General features: G+C 40.2%; 1 protein-coding gene across 1 annotated transcript in view; it reads left to right on the top strand.

Annotated features, from left to right (window-relative positions):
* dusp4 (dual specificity phosphatase 4) overlaps nt 1–21,452 on the top strand; it is a 48,665-nt gene extending 27,213 nt beyond the window's left edge. The window contains exons 2-5 of the mRNA XM_003444427.3: nt 10,493–12,035; nt 13,322–13,449; nt 15,214–15,433; nt 18,841–21,452. Coding sequence (XP_003444475.1) covers nt 11,666–12,035; nt 13,322–13,449; nt 15,214–15,433; nt 18,841–19,229 — 1,107 coding nt within the window. The 5' untranslated portion in view covers nt 10,493–11,665 and the 3' untranslated portion in view covers nt 19,230–21,452. The remainder of the gene's footprint in view (nt 1–10,492; nt 12,036–13,321; nt 13,450–15,213; nt 15,434–18,840) is intronic.
* Nucleotides 21,453–23,441: the final 1,989 nt, after the last annotated feature.

Here is a 23,441-nt window from a genome sequence, read left to right as displayed (position 1 = left end):
ATTGTTGCAGATAAACATTTCTGTCCTAATGTGATTAGTCATTTTCAGGACAGCAGTGCCCTCATCGGCAGGGCCACTGGATAGTGTGGTGTTTGTTGTTAGTTTCTCCATCGTCTATATTTATATAGGAGTCACGCAGTATGGGCAAATCACTGACTAATTGGAATAAATCTTTTCCTCTATGTTTTTCATTTATCCAAGCATAAACATCAATATGAACTGAAAAGTCTGGCTGTTAATGACCTCTGTTTAGATTTTTGTTTTTTCCTATGTGGTGATTCAAGTTGTAGGTGAATATGCCCTATACACTACTGTGGGTTTTTCCGGGGCATTATTTGCTGAAACGTTGACTCATAGAATTAAAAATAAAACGCCTGCATCAGAGTCATGATTGCACCGCTCTCGCCTCCATCTACTTAGTATTTTTATCGTTCCGTGGATTTAAATTGGTCGTCTTTAGCAGCCAGTCCAATTCTCACTGCTTTTTTCTGATCTTGAGTTGCACTATCCAAGGTTTTGATGTAAAAATATACCATATATGATTCACTAAATTGGCTGAAATAGAAAAGTTAACAGAAGTAGTTAGTTTGAGACAGTTAAAAATTCCTTACAGTTTAGTACAGAGTTGTTGAGAAACATGTTTTTTTATGTAACTGTCCAACATCATAATAGGGAATCATAAAGGTTTTTTTTTTAATGTAGCTGTTAAATACTTATTGTGTCTCGTTGACAGAACAGTATTTGTGTTCCCTTTCACAAACATTTAAAATGAGAAAGTACAGTTCATAGAGACACCGTATAATTCAATTCAATTTTATTTATATAGCACCAAATCACAAAAACTGTTGGGCTGAGGGGAGAAAGACGGGGCAAGATCCCCAACACCGCTGGCTGCAGTGCAGCTCCAAATCATGAGCCTCCACCGTGTTTTACAGATAGCTGCAGACACTCACTGTTGTTCTTAGGTTGTTCCTCTCACCTGACTTCTTCCGTAGATGTTGACAACAACAACCAAAAATGTCACATTTGGACTCATCCTTCCATAAGACCTGCTGACATGTATCCAATCTATAGGAAAATACTTTGTAAGACCTTTAGAAAGCCTGGAGAACTATCAAGACCACTTTACAAAAAAATATAAATGTGGTTCCTTGGAAACATAATATAGAGAAAATAGGGGTAGCACAAGACTTTTGCACAGCATTCGAGACTTAAAATATGTATTCACAAATGTCAATAAAATAAAACAAATATACAGAATTCTTCATTTATTTTAGTCTTTGTCAGTGTTGTTAAATCTTTTAACCCAACATGTTCTAGGACCCATTGATGTATATGTATTTTTGTGACTGGCTACAGATTATATGTTGTGTCTGTAATGTGATAATTGTTCCAAACAAACCCACAGTGGAAACTAACTGGAACTAAACCAAACTTTGACATGATTGCATAATACAACCAAATTTTCAAATCTGGAGGTCTTGAATTCATTTTGAAGAAGCGTAGGTGAAAAGAAATCTTCCCACACTGCAGACTACAGCAAAAAAAAAAACAAAAAAAACAAAAAAAAAACAGTTAAAAGGCGACATTAGTTTTAACAGTTAACGGCGTTATTATTTAAATCTCGTGGGGAACCACAGAGTTTGAATAAAAGTGTGGGAACAACTAAAACCTTACATTTCATCGTGACTTTGTTGGTGCTTATTTTTACTGCTGAGGGAGACACATGAGTACTGTAGGAAACAGACAGGAAATGATAGCTTGTCAAATCTTACCACAGACAGTACATAGAGTGATTCAGCGATGCTGTACTGCGGCAGATTGTGATAACACCTCAAACCCAGAGTTTCATTCTGAGCCACCAAGGAGCCACCAGGGAGGCGGGGAGGGAAATTTTCACTTGTGTGTTGGTCATGTTGGCTGTCAAGCAATTGGGCAGTTGACTCACTGCACTCATACACAAACACACACACACACAGGAAATCTAGTCACTTAAATGTGACAATGTCACATTAACAAGGACACTCCACTTCCTCCCATTCCTCCCCTATTAATCTCCCGTCCTACCCCTGTCTCCCCTCCTCCTATATCCTCTATCATGGTCAGCTGCCATTCATGTTGTTTTCTAGGAAAATAAACAGAAAAACAGGACGTCATGGGAGACACAGGTCAGCGTGAGTTCAGCGTAGTTTGCTTTTCTTTATAAATGCATGTGAGGACGTATGTACAAATACGTATTTTTGCGTCTCTACCTGTCATTGCCGGTCATACATGCCACCCCGCCCAATCGTTGCCTTAGTAACCACAGTTTCTTGCTCTGTCACACTCTCAGACAAAAAATATGATAGACTAATGACGTCAACCTGTGTCAGGTCGGATGCACCTCTGCCACATAACACAGAGAGTGGTGCCTGGTTGTGTGTGTGTGTGTGTTTGTTCGAGTGCAATAGGAAAATTTACTACTTTTGCATACAGATTTCCAAATTAATTGCACCGTTTACAAACAAACTACAGGAGAGTGACACGTAAACAGCCAACAGTGTGTGTGTGTGTGTGTGTGTGTGTGTGTGTGTGTGCAGATGTGGAAAGGGTTTCAACGGCAGGCTGTTTCCTGTCTTTAATCCCTGCGTCTGTGTTCTGCTTACACTGCCACATGTCAGACACACACACACTCACACACACACATGCGGGCATGTCACGCGTTAGTCCTCCCTGTTTTTGACCTGCTAATCCTCACAGTCATTCATTCACAAATACACTGTGGATGAGCCAGTCACAAAAAGAAGAAGAAGATGAACCATAAAAATGTAAAGGTTTTTAAGGGTTATTAAACGGTTTACTTTGTGCACACATTCAAGTGTTTATTGTATGCTGTATATTTCCTTTTATTTTGTTTTATTGTCTTAAATAGGTGGATATCAAGTTGCAAATGTAGGTAAAAGGCAGTTTATTCCAGTAGATTGACTCAATCAAGTCTGGTGAACTTTGAATGGCAAACTCGTGCTGTGTACCAATAGTAAGTCATGTTGACAGTGAGTGTTTATTTATCCCTTATTATTTGACTTAAGATTATGGGAACTCTTTTGATCTGCAGACCAAAATAAAGCTTCCTCCATGAACTGAATGGCCTGTGAATGTTGAACGTGATTTTTCGCATTTTTTGGTCACATTCCGGTTTCGCTAGATGACGTAACCTGACCTAACTCGTTCTTCTGGCAAATTTTAGCAGAGGGAAGCTTGTCTGCTTATGCTCCACATAAGCAGACAAGCTACCTAGCTTAGCAGCTAGCTGACAAATGACTTGCAGTTAGCTTTCTGAAGTCAGATTAGTTTCTCTTGTTGTGCGAACTGTGTGTCTGAGTTTATGTTGTGGGGGGAGACGGTCATTTAATGCTAGTAAATAGTTGCCATCATTAAAGTTACTCGTAAAATTATGCTGCAGTCACTTTGGGGAAAATAATGGTTAGAGACTATGGCACAATAAAAGCTATGGCCACCATGAGCTTGCGGTCTCTTTGTCTTTGAAATGGTTGATTCAAAGACAGGGACTAGGTCTGTGACCACTTATCATCTTCAGAGCAATTTTGGTCCATCAGTCAGACAGAGTCAGTCTGCTATCAGTTTGGTTCAAGCTGGCAATTAAATGGTAAATGGACTGGTTCTTACATAGTGCTTTTCTACTCTATCTGAGCACTCAAAGTGCTTTACACAACTTGCCTCATTCACCCAAGCACTTTTTTCTATGCTCTTTCTATGTAAGTGCTTTCTATCTAACGTTCACACTCAGAAGGATGCACCGGAGAACAACCTGGGGTTAGTATCATGCCTGAGGCATGGCATGCAGACTGGAGCAGACAGGGATCGTACCACCAACCTTCCAGTTAATAGGTGACCTGCTCTACCACCTGAGCTACAGCCATTCCTTACAGGCAATGTGTTTGCAATAATAGGACAACTAATAAGACGTGTGATAAATCAATTGCAAATCTGCTGCTGTTTTCATACACAGAAATTCACATGAAATTCATTAGACTGTTTTTAGACAACTTAACAGCAGGATGACATAGGCGCCCAGCTGTTATATATGAATATGCAGAGAATATTTGGCATCCAGTTGAGTCAAACCAATCTGTTGGAACTCTCTTCCCTTCTGTTTGGAAATAGGCTGCCCCCCCACCAGGCGACCTGTGCAATCGTATTACAATCAAAAGTGGTTGCTTAGAGGTTGAGGGTGTTGCATGGCCAACCTCTGAGCAACCAGTTGGTTACCACAACTATTTTTAATTGGTCTCCATTAGCAAAATAAATCAATGCAATCCACAGGCAACCATAGATTTTCCCGTTTTCACTCTAGTGTCTCCGGGGCATTCATTAATGTCTCTGTTGGTGCATTTAACCCAAGCTATTCATATAAAAAACAGTCAAATGGACTGTTTGGTGTCGGAGAAGGCTTCAGTTTTTACGTCAGGTAACAGCCCATTCACGCACAACAAGTACAAGTATTCAGTACAGGAGAAAAGCTTCCAATAGAATGTAAGCATTAACAGTAAGTGATGCAAAACTCTGGTGGGCACTGTTTAACATCTTCCACTACATGCTGACTGCCTATCGTCATTGCTCTTTGGCAGTCCAACTGTCTGTACACCCCTCCGCACTAGACTGTTTATATTATGCCAAATGCCAAATATTAAAGCATTCTGGACTCATGCCCAGGCTGTGAGACAGTATTTATGACAGGAAGGTACCACAAAAGAGCAATAGCTTCATCCTGGCCACGATCGTAATCGTGTTCACATCAACTGAAACAATATTTGTCTTAATGCGGTAATTTAAAAAACGTAGTTTGAATGCTGTAGTCATACACAATGTGAATAGCTTTGAATATGATCTCACTGTTTCATCCTGTGCTGCTTTGACTATTCAAAATATGCAGTGATATTTGAATGACGAGTGAGTTTTTCTATGTGTGTGTGTGTGTGTGAGTGTGTGTGAGAAAGAGAGAGAGACCAAGGGGAAACCAAGCTGATTCACACTGTAATGTGGACATGTAGGTATTCATAGTGCTCCTCAAAGAGGTTAATTTATTTAGCGTCTTAGAAAAAAAGAAAAAAACATTTAGTTGTTTGTCACCACTTTCTCATCTTGTCAGTGAATCTGGAGCAATGACAAGAGATAGTGAGCTCAGCAGCTAAACAAAGCAAGGCTCTGTCCAAAGATACTTTAAAAAAAAGGGTTCAATTTCTATATGAATCTTTTGAAAACTACAATTTTACTTCTATTATATTTTCTGTGGTTATCGTATTTATTGTTTGGGGGGTTTTTTTGCATTCAATTAAAAGTAACAGCCTTTAGGATAAAACTGAAAATTGCACAAATAGTTTCCACAAACTGAGGCTCATTCATGGGAGAAGTCAGGCTGTTTGTGCTTAAGGCTAAGAAGGAAGTGGGCAAGAAAAAAAACAAATAAGGAAACTGTTGGGTGTGTGTGTGTGTGTGTGTGTGTGTGTGTGTGCGTGGCCCTGCTAAGTTGCATTGAAATGGGGATAAGTAGCTGGTGACCTGTTAGATGTATTACTCATTAACGCATGCAGTCTCCACAAACAGGACTGGGCAAACATTACACTGACACAAAAACAAGCCCAAAGCATTTCACCATTGAACTCCATCACGAAGAATGAAGGTATAAAAGCAACATTTGTTGTCTGTGACAGACAAGCAAGAGAAGTGCAGATAAATCTATTAATATACAAACCCAACCCTGAGAAAGTTGGGTTGCTGTGTAAAATGCAAATACAAACAGAATCCAACCATAAACCCAACATCTTATTCATCTTCTTTTTACAAAAGTTTTCTTTTCCAACAGTTCTGGGTCTTCTTTGTTATGTTTTTCATTTCATGATTTACCGAATGTTTTCAGCTGATGAAAGGTCTGGACTGCAGGGAGGCAACTTCAGCATCTGGACTCTTCCACTGCGATGCATGCTTTTGGAATAGATGCAGTAATAAAATATGGCCTAAAAGATAGGAACATATGTGGCTTTAAAACCTGTTTATACTTCCCAGAATTGATGTGCCTTTTAGATGTGTAGTCCCAATTTCATAAGCACTAACGCACCCCCATACCATCATGCAGGGTTTTGAACTGAACACTGTGAACAAGCTGGATGGTCCCTCTCTTCTTCAAAGTGGCATCCATGTTGATTCATCTGACCATAGGTCAGTTTCCCACTTTGCCTCAGTTCATGTTGAATGAGCTTTGATGAGCCTGAGAAGATGTTGATGTTTCTGGATCATGTTCACATATACCTTCTTCTATGCATGATAGAGCTGTAACCTGCAGTTGTGGATGGCACGGCATCACAAACAATGATTTCTGAAAGTGTTCCTGAGTCTATGCAGTGAGTTCAATGACAGAATCATGCCTGTTTTAATGCAGTGCCACCTGAGGGCCCGGGGAGCTCTACTGTCCAGTATTGATTTTTGGCTTTTTGTCTTGCGCACAGAGATTTCTCCAGATTTTCTGAACCTTGTGCTGTAGAGGATGAGATATTCAAAGTCTTTGCAATTAAATAAGATTAAAAAAACCTACTGCATCTATAAATTGTAAAACATTATTTTGAAATTGTTATACCCAATCGTTTTACTTACCTTATGCCAGTTCCTCCTGCTGTTTCGTTTTAGTACCACTTACTTTTCCAACTTTTTGTTGCCCCATCTTAACTTTTTTGAGACGTGTTGCTGCCATCAAACTTAAAATAAGCTCAATATTTTTCTTAAAATAGTTCAATCCTATAATAATATAGGTTTATTAGAACAGTTCCTTAAAATCAAGACTGCATTTTTAGCTTTTCTAAATACTAAAATGTAGATTTGGAGATAATTCCTCACTTCACTCATTGGCGATCACAAACTCAGGCCAGAGTTTACAAAAGAGAAGAAATATTCTCCTACATAGCAAGATGGTTTCCATTTGCTCTTGTGATGAGTAAATAATTTACCCCTTTAGACCTCTGAAACTGCTGCCATTATTTGGTGGGGCGCTACTTTATGACTGATTTAAAAATCAGCATTTTTAAGCATTCCTCTGGAAAGGTTAAATTTCGTAGTAGCTAAAAAAAAAGCAAAATCTCCACTGCATAAGCATCAACATGTCTCTGAGAGAAAATATAGATCAGCTGCAAACAGGAACAACCCCCACCTCATCACTTGCCCACTTCCGCTGCTTAAATCATGCCACCCCTCTCCCTCACCCTTTCTCTTTACTTTATTCTTTTGCTTTCTTTTTTGCTTCCTCGTGCTTTTTTTGACATTTTTTTCTTTACATGTTACTTTCACTCTCAAAAAAGCACATACACTCTCTGCCTCTGTCAAAGTCACACATGACAAAACACGAACTCATTCATGAGAACGTAGCAGCACTCAGTCAAGGCTTAACCACTGGATTATGGGATTAAAGGGAGGCATGGATTTAGCTGTGTGTGTGTGTGTGTGTGTGTGTGTGTGTGTGTGTTGTTTTTTTTATAGTATGCTGATGTTTAAGGTATCTCATATCTTGGACTTTGTATTTATGGGGAAATTCAGCACACTCTCATCAATGGCTGACTACTCATTGCATGCATGTACATGCAATAAAAAATGTAATCTCAAAATAGCAACACTTTTAAATCACTCGATACATCGCACAATATCGTTTGGGCACAAAGTCAGAGAAAAACAAGCCATGGTGCAGGTCACAACAAATTTGATGATAGTGATTCTAGTGTAGGAAAGACTACAGGCAGACATGTACAATCCCACAAGCCTTATTCATTTCTGCTGTTGTTGTAAATTGAGTTCTAGCTGCTTGGTTGAGCACCCGTCATGTTAGGTCCAGAGTTCTTTGTCTGCTAGCTTTGTGTTAGGGTCATAGATTGTGTATAAAAGTGGTTAGCATGCTAGGTTCACAGATACTTGGAAAGCTTTGATGTGTCGTTTTTGTTTCCAGAGAGAGCGTTTTTTGTCCATTCATGCAATTAATTACACTGCTCACAAATTTGCTAAAAATGTGCTAGTTCTTCTGGATTTCAAATATGTGTCAATTACAATAGCTGAATTCCTGTGTATGGTCGCTCGATATGATAACATTTCACCTGTAGTGTGGAGAAATGCCAGTTTCATCAATTACCCTGAATATTATGACATATATCTATATGTCATAATATTCAGGGTTGGTTTCATCACTTAGCTGCATGTCTGTGTGTGCAAGTTTCCACAACCAAACCAAAGAACTTTTGGTCTCAGGACGTACATGGTAGCTTAAAATAAAAACTTGAACCAACCGGGAACTTCAAGCATCATTTTGAATGTCAGTGATAATTATTAAACACAAAAACGTTTTGCTACAAGACTAGAATTGCTCGCAACTTTCTGAATGATCTGCACTATAACACAATGCTTTTGTGTATTTTACAGATACATTTGGATATTTGACTCATCAGTGACAAAATGCTTGCTGCACACATAGACAGACTCTGTAAATCTTAGATCCCACAATTTTCCTACTCCTTTTTCCTCTAATGTCACAGGTCTTATTGCCAGTATCCACTTGTTTGTCCTGAAACACTCAGTTATTTCATTCTTATGTAAACTCTTTTCTGTGTTCCTTCATTTTCTGGTCTCTACATTCCAGTTTATCATATCACACAGAACTGACAAGGAAAGACCACGAATAATTTTCCAGAACCTAAACTGTCACTAAAGAAGGAATCAGTGTTTTGCTCAAAGGCACTTTGATATCCATGCATAAGGAGCTGGGCCTGTGAGAGGCGACCTTTTTTGTGCCTTGTTCTTATATGCTGTTGTAACCTTGCTATCAGTCAACAGTATACTTGTGCTGTGTATGTGAATATATAATTTAGACTGACATTTATTATTATTGCATTATTGTTACTTTCATTAGTGCACAATTAAAAACAAGGGTAAATAAATAACCCTTTGGCTGCCTCTGCTGCATTCACAGCCCTGTTGTCCTCCTGAGCTATGCAGGAGAGCTTGTGAATAAGCAAAAATTAAACGTGGAATGGGCAGAGTCAGATGTGCGAGATGGAAACGGAGTAAACAGAAGCGGGAGATATCCTCCCTCTTTGTGTTTCTGTCTCTCTCCTGTCCGCTGTATTGACAGATGACGGCATGCCAGCGAGGGATGTGATGTGAGGGGATGAATGGGTGGACATGAGAGCGCAAGGGAGGGGGGGGGAGGATGACATCAGCACAGAACCGATTTCCGGCCAATCCCCTCGCAGCCCCCCTGGCTTCTGTCTCCGCCCTCCCACACCTCTCCCTTGTTGCTACGGCAGCAGCACCATCCCGTCTGTTGGAGGCATTGTTTAGGCTTGATAGTAATGTGCGGTGTTGTGTGTGTGTGTCTGTGTTTATATGGGACGCCAGAGGCTGCAGTCCAGCACAAGTAGACACCTCTTCTTTTGTTCTTCTACCTCCTGCCCTCCTCCTCTTCTTCCTCACCTTCTCCGTTTTCCTTCCCACCCTGCCTTTCTTTGTGTAGGCTTCCATCTCACCTTCTGTCACCTCTCCGTCTTAACAGTCACAGTCCTTTCATTCATTTTTTTCCTGCTATTTGCCCATTATAGTCCATACACATACACTAAACATGGTGTTCCAACTCTCGGTTTCTTTTTATATATAATGGGCAAATTAGATGTAAAGTATCAAGTCTGATAAGGTGACAAATAAAGAGGAACAACCTTAGTAGAAAATTGGCAAACAATGACGGTTGTCACATGTCTAGTTGGGCACGATTTTTACATCAGATGGCCTTCCCCGTGCAACCCCAAAGCGATTTGTGTCTTCTCCTGGAATCAAACCAGGGATATATCCTTGTTAGGTGAATACTAAGGAGCAACTACAGTAAATACCAGGAGTGAGAATGACCATATCCTATCATATAATCATTACAGAAATAATGAGTGAGGCCTGGAGTCCATCTGTCTTAATTATTTGCTTCCTGTCATCCATCTTTAAAGGCACAGTTTTGGGATTTTCCAACACCACCCAATGAGGCAATTACAGATCATTTTTGTAATCCTGGGCAATACTGTTCTTCCTGTTGTACAAATAAAAGGGACGCACTCCAGTCGTGTTCAGCTGCATTGTGGGAAACGTGGGCATCAGTTTATGGATAAAAGTCAGCCTTTGCTCCATCACTGCCAACCTTTCTGTCTCTTGAGGAAGTTGCCATAGTACCAAATTGCTATGGTACTGCACTGAGACAGCCTCATTTTTAGCAAGCAGTAAGGATTATTCATGGGTTTGTTCAACTTTACCATCAGATTTTACTTATAGTGAACACATGAAGTCATGAAAATGAAAGAGACAGCCTCCACAACATAGATCCAAACACTCACGGGAACTCAAACACATTATTTTCTCCCACAGCAGCCCACCCATAAAATTGTTAAACATTTTTCCCTGCTGTCTGTTTGTTTGTCTCTTTCAGATGTCTTCTCTCCACCTGTTTGTGTCAGGGTGTCTGCATTTTCCTCCTGTCATCCGCCGCCGTGCTGCTCTCTTTCCTCTCGTAACCATGGAAATGAGATCAACATGCAAATACCTGAGCACACTCGCCAAGGCTGCGCGATAGAAGATGCAAATTACATCCGCTTGTAGGATTACACACACCCACACACACAGATGCACACCCAGACGTATGCGCACGCACACACGGACCCTTGTACGTAAGCGCACACCCACCTGCAGTCCACCAGCAGCATCTCTAACACTGTGCCTTGAATAAAATGAAACTGAGATAAGGGTTTTCAAGTCTGACATATGCAGTCAGTTGAATTCCAACACACGCGAAAACCTGAAATTTAGATTAATTTATTTTATGACCTTAAACTTGTAGACTAAGCTTATAGTAGCCTACATTTGTAATGACAAATGATATCCTTTACAAATTATGAGTCTTATTTGGTTCATTTGATTATGAAAAAAAATTATTTGTAAGTTTAAACTGTAAAATATCAGTAAGATATAAAAAATATAGTTCAAATTTACTTCTATAACACTTAAATTTATTTGCACTGCTTTGCTTACTTTGACACAGACTTTTAAAATATCTTTAATTTCCTATTTATTTATTTTTTACCTAAAAAATGATCCTTAACTTATGAAGAAGAGCTTGTTATGGTATGAAGCCAAACTCTCCTGCGCTTAATCTTCGGTCCCATCGCCTCTCGTTTCATTGATGTGTGTGTGTGTGTTTTTATGAATGAACGGTAGAGGAGGAAAGGGCACGGGAAACTGGACGCGTTGCGATAGGCTGCTGGTTGGTTGACGTCACCTCCGCCGTGACGCGATGCACCCATTCATAAAAAAAGGAAAAAAGAGAAAGAGTCCTGTGGAGAAAATACTCGGAGAGGCAGAGAGGAGAAAGAGACAGAGGTGACCGGACTGAGCTTAAGAAGTAGTGCGGTTACAACGATGATGTTGATGATGATGACGGTGTTGATGCGCAGATAGAGGAGAAGCGCAAGTGGAATCCACCGCAGGATCCGTGCGCCTTCTCCGGTTTCCGAGGGGTCCGGTGGTCGGGAGGGGGCTTAGATAGAGCGAGAGAGGAGATTTAACGACCGTGAAGCACAGCCTAACAGCCCGAAACGACGTGCCAATGGAGGAGCTATGCGAGATGGACTGCACGGTGCTGAAGCGGCTCCTGAAGGACGACAGTGCCAAGTGCCTGCTGCTGGACTGCCGCTCTTTCCTCGCCTTCAGCGCGGGGCACATACGGGGCGCCGTCAACGCCCGCTGCAACACCATCGTCCGCCGCAGGGCGAAGGGCTCCGTGCTGAGCCTGGACCAGATCCTGGCCGGGGACGAGGAGGTCCGAGTCCGCCTGCGTTCCGGGATGTACTCCGCCGCAGTGCTGTACGACGAGAGGACGCCGGACTCGGAAACGGTGAAGGAGGACAGCACCTTGACGCTGGTGCTCCACGCGCTGTGCAGGGACTCCTCCGACACGCGCATATACCTGCTCAAAGGTAAATTATGTCGTTTACTCTTTAATCCTAGCCTGTGATGGGTAGCAGCGCCAGTTACATCATAAAATTTAATGACTGACATTAATTATTTCAATTAGAGCAGTAAATGTAATGTAACTGATGAATGGCTGGGTATAGTAATTATAATAACTGATACATGTGTAAGCAGTAGGCATTATGCTTAGCAATAAATAATATATTTTTTTAACAATTCATTAAAAAAAAACAGTAAAATAAGATAATTATTGGAACATATGTATTGGCATCCATTAATAATAATAACGACCACATTTTAATGAATTGCTATATTCCAGTGGCTAACCTACAATCCTCTCTAGGCCACCAGATATTTTATTTTTCACCAGTTCTTAGAGATATTGGATATTTATTTTATGTGTGTAGCTATTTGTTATCCAATAAACTAGAAATATCCTGCTCAGCGTGTGCTCCCTTCAAATGCACTGGTGTATTTTTTTTAAAACAACACACACTCTCACTCACTCACTCACATCTACACACATTCACACACAGACCAATGGCTGTGAGCTGAGTGAATGAGGTAATGCTGATGCGTAGAAGCCACATCAAACCGGAGGGACTTACAGGACACACACATAATCGTTTCACACAGAGTCCACTTCGGGTAAATCACCCACAGGAAGCAGCGAAATATTAAAATCAGCATTTGAGTTACACACCCTATATATAGACTGCTGAAAGATCTAGAGGCTGATGCAAGCTGTGGCGTATTCTTTTTTTTCAGTCTTTCTTTTTTTGTGCATCCTCTTGATGCTGATGCCTCGAAGAACATGAAATGTATGCTTGCAGCTTATAAATCTGACACATTGCAGTTGATTTGATTTGATCCCTGAGGTGCAGAGAGCGACATGCTGCCTATAGATATATGAAAAAAAACAACAAAAGAGTGATGAAACTGTGTTCAAATCCACAGCAAGCAGACACAGGACAGCCCGTCAGGGGTTTAATAGACTTTGCGTCAAGCTACCTGAATGCAGACTAGAAAATCCTGGTGTAGATTGTGCTGCGATGTGAATGCAGGCTTCTTTTGTCCTCATATGTGCATCTGTGGTGTGTTTTGAGAAGTAAACAACCCCCCACCCCCACCCCTAAAAAAGAAGCTGGTATTTCTGTAATATTTTCCCTTCCCGTGGTACTCATTCTTACATGTTTTGCGTACTATTTTGCACCACTTATTAATGTCCTACAGCAAAGCACTGCATATGTGATTGTGACATTATGTATTTTGTTGTTTTTGTATGTTATAGGGGGATACGACAGATTTTTCACAGAGTATCCAGAGTTTTGTTTAAAGGCCAAATCCTTACCGTCCCTCATCAGCCAGTCGAGCATCGACTCTGCCTGCTCGTCGTGTGGAACGCCGCACAATGACCAGGTAAAATGCAACGCGACACAGAAAAAGTGTTAAACGCACCTCACCTTTAAAATAACATCTGCCTGTAATAACATGATTAACATCCGCCAGTGTCAGACTGATGGAAGTCCTCTCTATGCTGCAAGTAGTGTGCATGTTAATGTGTTTCAGCATTCAGTTTATAAAAACATGCGAAAGAAGACATGCTTTTTTATGTATCACACTGACACAGAGCACCCTGATAGTTATTTGCTTTGCTCAGGGGCAAGTCAGCTGCCATTCAAACTTCCAGAAAACAACACAAGAGAAAATAATAATTATGAACACATAAATTGAATATCTTCTTGTTATTTAAATAAGTCTTTTGTCGCATAATAACACGCTGGCCTGGATGTCATAGTTGGGCATTGAGTCACCTCTGTAGCACTTCCTGTGACCTGGTTGGCCTTGTTTTGCTGGTTAGTAAGCTGTTGTTCGAGTCTGCAGAGTTTACGCAATGCTCACAGTCACATGTGGTCAGGGTTTAATTCCCCTGGAACCCACGAGGGGAGCGGCACAGACAAGCCAGCCTCTGTGTGTTTTATAAGAAAAACGTCTGATAGTCTCTGCTCAACCATCAGATGCATTTTTAATTCAAGAAATGCTTCCACTTCCTGCACGAGCAGCAGTGGCAGTATAGATTTAACGGGCTGCTCACCACCACCACCACCACAAACATCCCCCTCCTCACATTACACCTCTTAGCAGTATCGATCATTTCCTGACGCTGTGTCACTACCGAGTTCGTCAGCAGCACTGACACAAACAGCCGGAGCTCTTGTCAATAAGCACCGGTATAGACTGCTGATCAGCTGACCTTTCAGATCCAGTAAAAGGGGAAACGGCACGTCAGCTCTTACTTTAACATGTCCTCTGAGATGTGGCTGAGCAGTGACATAATCTGGCTCTAAAATGGGAATATACCGTGTTATTAAATGTGCGGTATGCGTGCATGTAACTTGCACCAGTGCAGTGTCAATAATAGCGAAATTGCCTGTTTTCCTTGAACGATTTTTTTGTGTGTTTAATTGTCTGTTTCACATGTTTTCACGCGTTTGTGCTTACACAATCACATTCTGAGAAAATGCTGTTGCGGAGCATGTTTTTCCCCAGTAGAGCTTCTGAAAGGTTTCCCATATGCTGGTACAATAAAGACGCACAGATATTCACGCTGAATTCGGTGGTTTTGTGCTCATAATTATAAGCCAGTCGATGAGACGCTCAGCTCCAGCAGTAAACTCTGTCTCCAGATGTGAAAATATAAATCAGCTGAAGAGAGAAAGTGACAAACTAAATGGCCCATATCAAATGAGTTTCGCATTATTCACACAGATATTAAGCTGAGAAGCATGGCTAATGTGATTAACAAAATATTTAAGCGAGGTCACGCTTATACTGAAGTCATCCGGTATCTGGCCTCTGCAACTTACCGAGACAATGAATTCTTTGTCTTGCCATGCACACTGGCTTTCACCTAAGGACAATTCTCCAGTGTAGCTCCAAATGCTGCTCGGGTCAGGAAATGTTCCTACAAGCTGCCTCATAACAGTAAATCTTTGTCTTTACTGCTGATTATTAAAACATAATAATAAATGATGGCCCTGCGACAGGCTGGCGACCTATCCAGGACAGCTGGGACAGGCTCCAGCACCCTCCTGCGACCCTGAATTGAATAAGCGGAAGAAAACGCATGGATGGATGGATGGATAATAAATGATCAACTTGCCGTTGTCCTTTTTTTCCCAGGGTGGCCCGGTTGAGATCCTCCCCTTCCTTTACCTTGGCAGCGCCCTTCACGCCTCAAAGAAGGAGGTTTTGGATAGCATAGGGATCTCTGCCTTGCTGAACGTGTCGGCTGACTGTCCCAACCACTTCGAGGGGGCTTACCAGTACAAATGTATCCCTGTGGAGGACAACCACAAGGAAGACATCAGCTCCTGGTTCCTGGAGGCTATCGAGTTCATAGGTCAGTGTGTAAGTGTGTCGTATGCATGAGAAGAGTTTTGTTCATTTTGGGGGAATATTTTGTCGTATGAGTTTTTGCAGTGTTTGCTGATACACGTTAAAGATTCGTTCTCATTACTGATTAATGCGCTTATTATTTTTCTGATAATGTGTCTAAAGCTATAGGAAAAGACTAATAGAACATCAGAATAGTTGCAGGTCAACATATTACATGTCTACTTTAAGTAGACTGAGCTGGCATTTCTAACCAGTATTCCTCCTCCATCGAGCAGTGTGGGTTGGACTGCGATGTTCCTTCTTTCTTTGTGGATTCAGTAGTTTCGAGTTTCTGGAAAATGGTGGCTTTTCGATGCTGATGCAGTTCTCCTTTCCTCTTTATCTAAAACATCACTTCTTGTCTAGAGTTTGAACAAATAAAAGCTCCTTTATGGGAAAAAATTCTCAGAGACCTGCCATGGAAAAGCTTTTAAGCTCCAGCGATGATGATGATGACAATTCAGACATTTATTCATAGGACTCTGTCACCAATTGTTATTTCCAGGTTAATCGTATACATCTCAGCAGACACTGCAGAGGCACCGAGAGATAAGACAGATTATTTGGAATGATGAAATATTACCATCAGTAATCTCTCTGCGACATACTCTTGTTTTGTGTGTGTGTTATAGGCGAGTCTAAGCTTTGCTTTTGCTTGGCATATCCATGCTGTGCATAAGGCACGGTGTGTGTGATTTCTGTGTTGTGAGCGTGTGTTTGTGTAGGTGCTGGTATGCGTCATAGTTAGATGCTGTGGGACCAGAGTGGAGTCTGACTCATCCAGTGTTACTGAGTGAACAGGCGCTGTGGTGGAGTTACCTGAAGTCTGTCTGTGTGTGAATAACTGAGGGAGAAAAATTACAGATATTTGATGTGCGAGATCAGGAAGCTGGTTGTTAGCAATCAGGCAATCTATGCATTTAAAGAAGAGCCAGTAAACATCTGATGTTGTGTAATTCTGCTCATGTGCCCAAGAGGTGGTGGAGTGAGAACTAAACATAAAAAACAACGCATTACATAAATTCACTCTGTTTTCTTCTCATACTGTGCATCTGACTTCCTGGAGGTAGCCATACACATTATACAGGAATTAACACGATGTCCCACTAATCACACTAACTGAGGCTTTAGGGGAGAGGAGAAACTGTAAATGCTTGGCTTAAATTGTTACCTAAATCTGGTTATTCTCCTTAATGGAGTAATGGCGTGCATCTAAACATACTTCAAGAAGTAGAAGCAGAAATAGGTTGGGGGAGGAAGTGTGAAAGAAAGGCTGATGACTCAAATTTTGCACTTGTGCGTCTCAGTAAAATGTGATTCGCTGCTTTCTCACTTTGAGGTTAGTTATCGGTTTGACTGTGCAGCGAGGAGAAGGCGTTAAAGTGTGGAGGACAGGAAATGAAAACAGTTTGAGGCAAAGCCTCACTGTACATCTGCTGTGTTTAAAAATACTTGGTGGCTGTAAACAAAATGTAGATTCATGTGACACTTTGTTCACAGTGTATGCACTAAGTGATGATTGGTGACTGGTAGTTATTTCATTTTCTTCATTATAAATCATGAATAAAATATTTTTTTCTAATCAGTTGATAATAATTCAGCTTACAAAAAGCACAACATGTCATAATTTCCTCTTATGTCTTGTTTAAAACCAAAATATATTATTTTTACAGAAATGAGAGAGAAAGAAATGTGTATTTGAGAATTGGAGACCTTTTGATTTTTGCAATTTTTCCTTAAAAAATTATTAAAATATCAAATTTTTGCTGAAAAACTTTATGTTGAAAGTGCTAATTCTATTCAGAAGGAATTAGTGACATTTATTTTATTTTTAATGTAAAATTAGATTTGCATTATCTCACTGCTAACCAGTCACCTAAATAAAAGGATGGAAAGCTCACTCTTAAATAAAGTGCTACAGATTCCACAAGCACTTACAACTTAAAATTATAAAAGTGTCATTACAACAGAAACATTCAAGCAAGTTTAGCTACGCATAAAGACAGTGTTGTATTTGGTCATAACTTGGTAACTAACTTTTCCAGATAAATACAAAATTACTATAGAAAAATCATGGTTACATTATTGACAATGTAAGTATGATGTTACATCAAATCACATAATGTTAATATGTTATAAAATGTAAATGTAGCTTATTTACAACTACATTATTTGACTCTTTAATGCTAATTGGTGCCAGTCAACTAAATAGAAAGATGGAAAGCTCAAACTTAAATTAGCTGCTACAAATTACACAAGCTTAGTGCTGAGATAAAAATAAAAACAGAACAATCTAGGTAATTGAATTTATAGCCAAAAAAAACCCCCAAAACAAAACAAAAAGTGTGCTACTAAGCTAGCTTGGTGATAGCATGCTAGCAAGTGCAGATTGACAACGCTACCTTGTTAATATATTACAAAATACTGAAAACTTTGTTAATATTTAATGCTTCCCTCAAGTTTTCCTAAATAGCAATTCAATAAAAACAAATCAAACATTTTGACCTCATACTTACACTAAAAAAGGGTTCAGAGACTGATGCTTCATCTTAGGGTACATGCTTGTTAATTACTTAGGCCTGTATAAACTTACCCAGCAAACATCCCTGAAACTTTGGCATCATATCCCTGGTCAAAAGACTGTGAAAACTAATTTATAGAGAAACAGATGTTGACATTATCTCCATGTAGAATAGAGGTCAAAGCAATATTTCTTTACAAAGTGAGACATATTAATCAGATTGTGACAATGAAGAAATTAAATCTGCTTTTTTAAAACAATGACTAATCTGGTTAGAACACGATATTAGACAGCCACATATTTTTTTTTGTACAAAAAATAACATTTTTAAGCCATTTATGTTTCTGTCTAATTTCTGTCTTATTTGAGCGTAGTTAACATAAAGTGTCAGACTATTATAAATGTTGCCTCTGTCAGCATCACAAACCCAGGGCCATGGCTAGCTCACTAGAAAATAAAGTTGGACCAGAAAGCTTCAAGACAGTAAAAAAATAATTGTTGAACACATACTTTATCTTAGCAGAAAGTCTAACAAGAATATCCAGGGAATTGTCCTTGTCATTTGCAACTATTTTTCAACCATGAATAGATGTTGATAAAAGTCCACTGGCCAGTGATTAGTCAACATTGAAGTGTTTGCTGGATATTTCCAATTCATTCAGTACTTGTTGAGACATTTAACTGGGTCCATAACAATCATTCTATGAAATCTATGGACATCTTCACAGATTCCATGGCAATCCCTCTCACAGTTGTCAAGAGATTTCAGTCTGGGGTTTTATGTATTCACTTAAAAAATAATCTTTTATTTTTTACTGACCTTGCCGACCTGCTCTCCTCTGTCTTCTTAGATTCAGTACGGGACTCCAGTGGGCGAGTGCTGGTGCACTGTCAAGCAGGCATCTCCCGCTCTGCCACCATCTGCCTGGCCTACCTGATGAAGAGAAAGCGGGTACGTTTGGACGAAGCGTTCGAGTTTGTACGGCGGCGCCGCAGCATCATCTCCCCCAACTTCAGCTTCATGGGCCAACTGCTGCAGTTCGAGTCGCAGCTCCTCGCCACCTCGTGCGCCGCCGAAGCCGCCGCCACGGCAAGCCCGCTGCTCGGACCCAAGACCACGACAACCGCCACCTCAACGGCAGCCACGCCCACCTCGCCGTTCATTTTCAACTTCCCAGTTTCTGTTGTGAACCCCGCTTACCTGCACCACAGCCCCATCACGACCTCCCCCGGCTGCTGATAGACAGCCAATCCAAGCCTTCCCTCAATACAAAGCGAGCACAGACTGGGGCTGCCGTTGGTAGTATGCTTCAGAGCACGGAGGTGAGAAGCGTCATGGTGCCTGATTCAGAACTCAAAGACTGAAAACAGTTTTTACAGTTTAAAAACCAGCCAATGCTCCTTTCATGTCATTGACATTTATTTAAATCAACCAAAAATGAACTGGCTTTTGGGTTCAGATGGAGTGTTGGACTGATGTTTACTAAAGATACAAACTCTTCCTTGGAAAAAAAACAAAAAAAACAAAGAAAAAAAACAAAACAATCACACCGACCGAGACACACTGACACACAAACCCTGACACAGAGAGGCATGAACAGCAGCAAAACTGTCTTTCTCTCTCTTTTTCTGCCCCTCTCTCTACGTCTCTCACACACACACGCACACACATACACATTCATGACTGCCAACTGAATAAGCTCAGTATGAAGACAGGGTCTGTTGCTATGGAGACGACAGGTCTTTAGGAGAGGAGATGGACACAGGAAGGAAGGAAGAATTTTAAGCACCCGCTCTTTCCCCCTTTGGGTGTCCCTCCTTCTGCCAGACAAAAGAGATAGATGAAAAAAACGAGGGGAGGAGACGGTGATAGAAAGCAGGAGCCTCTTCAGTGACAGGTGCTCTGCCGGCGTTCCGACCGGAGCTTCCTGTCTTTCATACGTCCTCTTCCTCTCCCTGTCTCTCCCCCTCCCCACACCTTCCTCTCCTTTCCTTTTCATCCTTTTATATTGCCCACTCCTTCCATCCTTCTCCTCTCTCATCTCGCCCTCTCCCGTCTGCCCCCACCCCCCTCATCCGCCCTTTATCCTAACACTGGAGAGGCTAAATAAATGTAATAAGATGCCAAATAAATGAAAAAGCCAGGGTCTGTGTAAATAGACTGGGGAAACCCCTCTACCGGTCCCATACATACACGCTTTTTTGGGACATTTTGTGGCAACATCTTCCAAATTTCCTGGAGTCTCCTTTGAGATCAGAAGGCAGGTTTAGAGCATAGTAGTTTTGGAAGACAGCCACTTAAAGGGCCATCGTGGTGGTTTTGTACTTTTTTAAACCATCATTTGTCATGAATTTTTTACTACTGATAATTTTCCAAAACATACACAAGACACTGGCTTCGAACCTTCTCAGTATTTTTTTTTATAGTGTACTGAAATAAAGCGAACACCGCCTGATATGAGGTATTTTGGGAAGCTGACGTTTGTTTATATAACGGGCTAATGTGCATCATCACCAAATGGTCCTTTGAGATGTTTGTGCCTTGTTCACAAGGGTATCCTATGGATTTGCCAGTGGAGCATCGTTTTCTGTTCACTCTTACACCGCAGCATCGAAAGAGCAAAACTGTCTCCGTTCATCATTTGCCAGACTCACACAAGCACACACACAAAGACAAGTAGATTTATATGTGCAAAAGATTTCCCAATCCACAAAAACATGCAAACATGCTTGAATGGGTACTTGAATGGACAACACGATGATGACAATGGGAGAAATGTTAAAGGTAGGACATTAAACCATGGGTGCTTTTTCCACTCACCATTGGAGATCATAAAGAGTAGAATCCAGGTTTCATTTGATTTATTTATATATTGTATTATAAACATAAAATTTGCCTCTTTTTTTAAATTTTAGAGCTTTATTATATCACGATTTGAGATAATATTTTATATTATGTTTGCTTCTGACCAGGCTGAGCTCCACACTGTGCCAGACAAGCAAAGGCAAAAAAATCCAAATCCAACTACAGTCACCAGAAGAAACACAAAAACCGAAAATTTGGTCTGTTTTAAAAGATTATCGACACTTATCTCTGTAGCACTTTGAAGTGATGCAATACTGTATTTGTAATCTTTGACTGATTTGCACGTCATGGCGATGCTCAACTGACTAGACTGTGAAGAGAGAGAAAGAGAGAGAGAAAGAAAACAGCCAATCAGTGAAAAATGCAATACTTTGTACACATCTGTGTAATCCATACACATCTGTCTGTCTGTACGCCTCTCTGTGTTAAGTGTCTTGTCTTGACTGTCTCTGGTCAATGCTGTTCACTCATAATGCAATATCAATCCTCATATATAAAGCAAAACAAATTTCCTTTGGTTTTATTGTGGAATGAATGATCTGTGCATTTATTTATTACTGAAGCTTCACTGTTGAATAAATAATGTTCTTAATTAAAGTTTTGTGTTTGTTTTAATGATGGGATTAACTACTATAATCTCCAGTCTATTAAAGCATACAATTTGCCACTTAGCATTTGTAGCAGCTTATGGTGAAATTTATTATTGGTTTTTGTTTTATATTTTGTTGTTGGTTTTCATTTTTGTTTCATTTTGACTTTGACTTTAAAACATGTCCATCAAAGCCTCATAAGGCAAGTTGGGATAATAAATTTGACCAAATTAGCAAAACTAAAACTCAAAACTAATTAAATTTAAAAAAATAAATAAATAAATAGAGGAAATATATAATTAGTTTTCCCCAAACTGTAGTTTTATAAATATTTTACCTGGGTAAAATGTTTTTTCACATCTAGTTTTAAGTTTTAGTTTAGTTTTGATTAATTATAACAACCTTACTGTACTTGGCATTTTAGTGTGTTGATTCCCAACCAAAGGTTGTACTCCAGAGGGTGCAGGTTGAGAGATTATTTTAGTTAATTAGTGTTCAGAAAAGGCAGAAATTATTATTTAATCTGGGAATTAAGTGGACCGGAACAGGTTTGAACAGAAAAGTTAAAACTTGATAAAAAATAATGGATAAAAAGTAGAAACAGGCATCCAAAAGCAAATTTACAGATGATTTAAAAAATAGAAAAAAAGGAGCTGTCAAAATATTTTCATGTGTTTGACTGATCTCACATTTGAAGTCAACTTCTGCTTCCTGTCCCGACAGTGTTTAGCTCTACGATTTCACCACGACCCTTCACGCTTGTTCAGAGAGGAAACATCAGCAAATTTTGTGTGAAGGATCATTTCTGGTGACGAGAACACAGTTTTGCGATCAAGACGAGCAGTTTTCAGATGAGACTGTAAAGTCTGGCTGTGAACAGACAAAGAGAATGATCTGAACTCTGATACTAAAAACACAGGAGTTTTTTAATTGCTTACACACAGAAAATGCCCTGAACAACATATTGACTCATTGGTGTGCTCATGGAGACAGAGCAGTCGGTTTCTTCAGGCTCGGCATATTGAGACGGTGGGCAGTGGAAGACTTTGGAGGTGGGCTGCCCACCAAATCCGATGTTAGAGATGATCTTTTTCCACTGCCTGGATGGGCAAGACAACTCATGTTGGTGCAGGGGGCATATTGAGATTTCCACTAAGAGGTTGAAAGGTGCACTGGGAGATTACTTTGAACATGAGGAACGTTGGAGTCATTTTTCCTTTAGTATGCATAAAGGAGTATGCATAACAAACAAATATGTAGGACTGCTTTCTTGCATTTGTGGAATATCTCTAAAATTAGAAAACATCCTGTCTCAGAGTGATGCTAAAAAAATCTAGTTCAAGCATTTATTACTTCTAGATTGGACTGGACTTTTATCAGGCTTACCTTTCAGTTAATCCGAAATGCTGCAGCGAGATTACTGACAGGCACTAGAAAGCGAGAGCATATTTCTCACATGCTGTCTTTTCTTCACTGTTAAATTCAACATGAAATTGAAAATCCTTCTCCCTACATACAAGATCTTGAATAATCAGGCTCCATCGTATCATTAAAGACCTCACAGTGCCATATCAGTACTGTGCCACAGCCGGCATGCGCTTGCTCACAGGGGGTCGTCTGATTATTGGGGTTTTCTCTCTATTATTGCATAAAGCACCTCGACTTGTTGTTATGTGGTGCTATATACATTTAACTGAATGCATAGCTGTTAAATCTAGTAGTAAGTCATTAGTGGGCAAATGGTTGCCACTGGTTACGGCTAAATGACTGAGAAGGTTCAGTGACACTGACTGATAAAGCTAAATGAAAACCATTAAGAGCAAAAGCAAAACGCTTTAAAATGGGCTCAAATGAACACATCTGAACATGAAAGAGGGTGTTGATGAAGAGATTTTTGATTCCAGAGGGCTTTAGATGTTGGTCAGATGAAAAAAGTTGGGAAGCACTCTAGAGTATGTAAGAACAGGAATTAATGCATATACACAGGTGTAAGGGC

This window comes from Oreochromis niloticus, linkage group LG7 (assembly GCF_001858045.2).
Source record: "Oreochromis niloticus isolate F11D_XX linkage group LG7, O_niloticus_UMD_NMBU, whole genome shotgun sequence".
Lineage (NCBI taxonomy): Eukaryota > Metazoa > Chordata > Actinopteri > Cichliformes > Cichlidae > Oreochromis > Oreochromis niloticus.
Note: the sequence above shows the minus strand (reverse complement) of the source record. Positions and strands in the feature narration are given on the sequence as shown.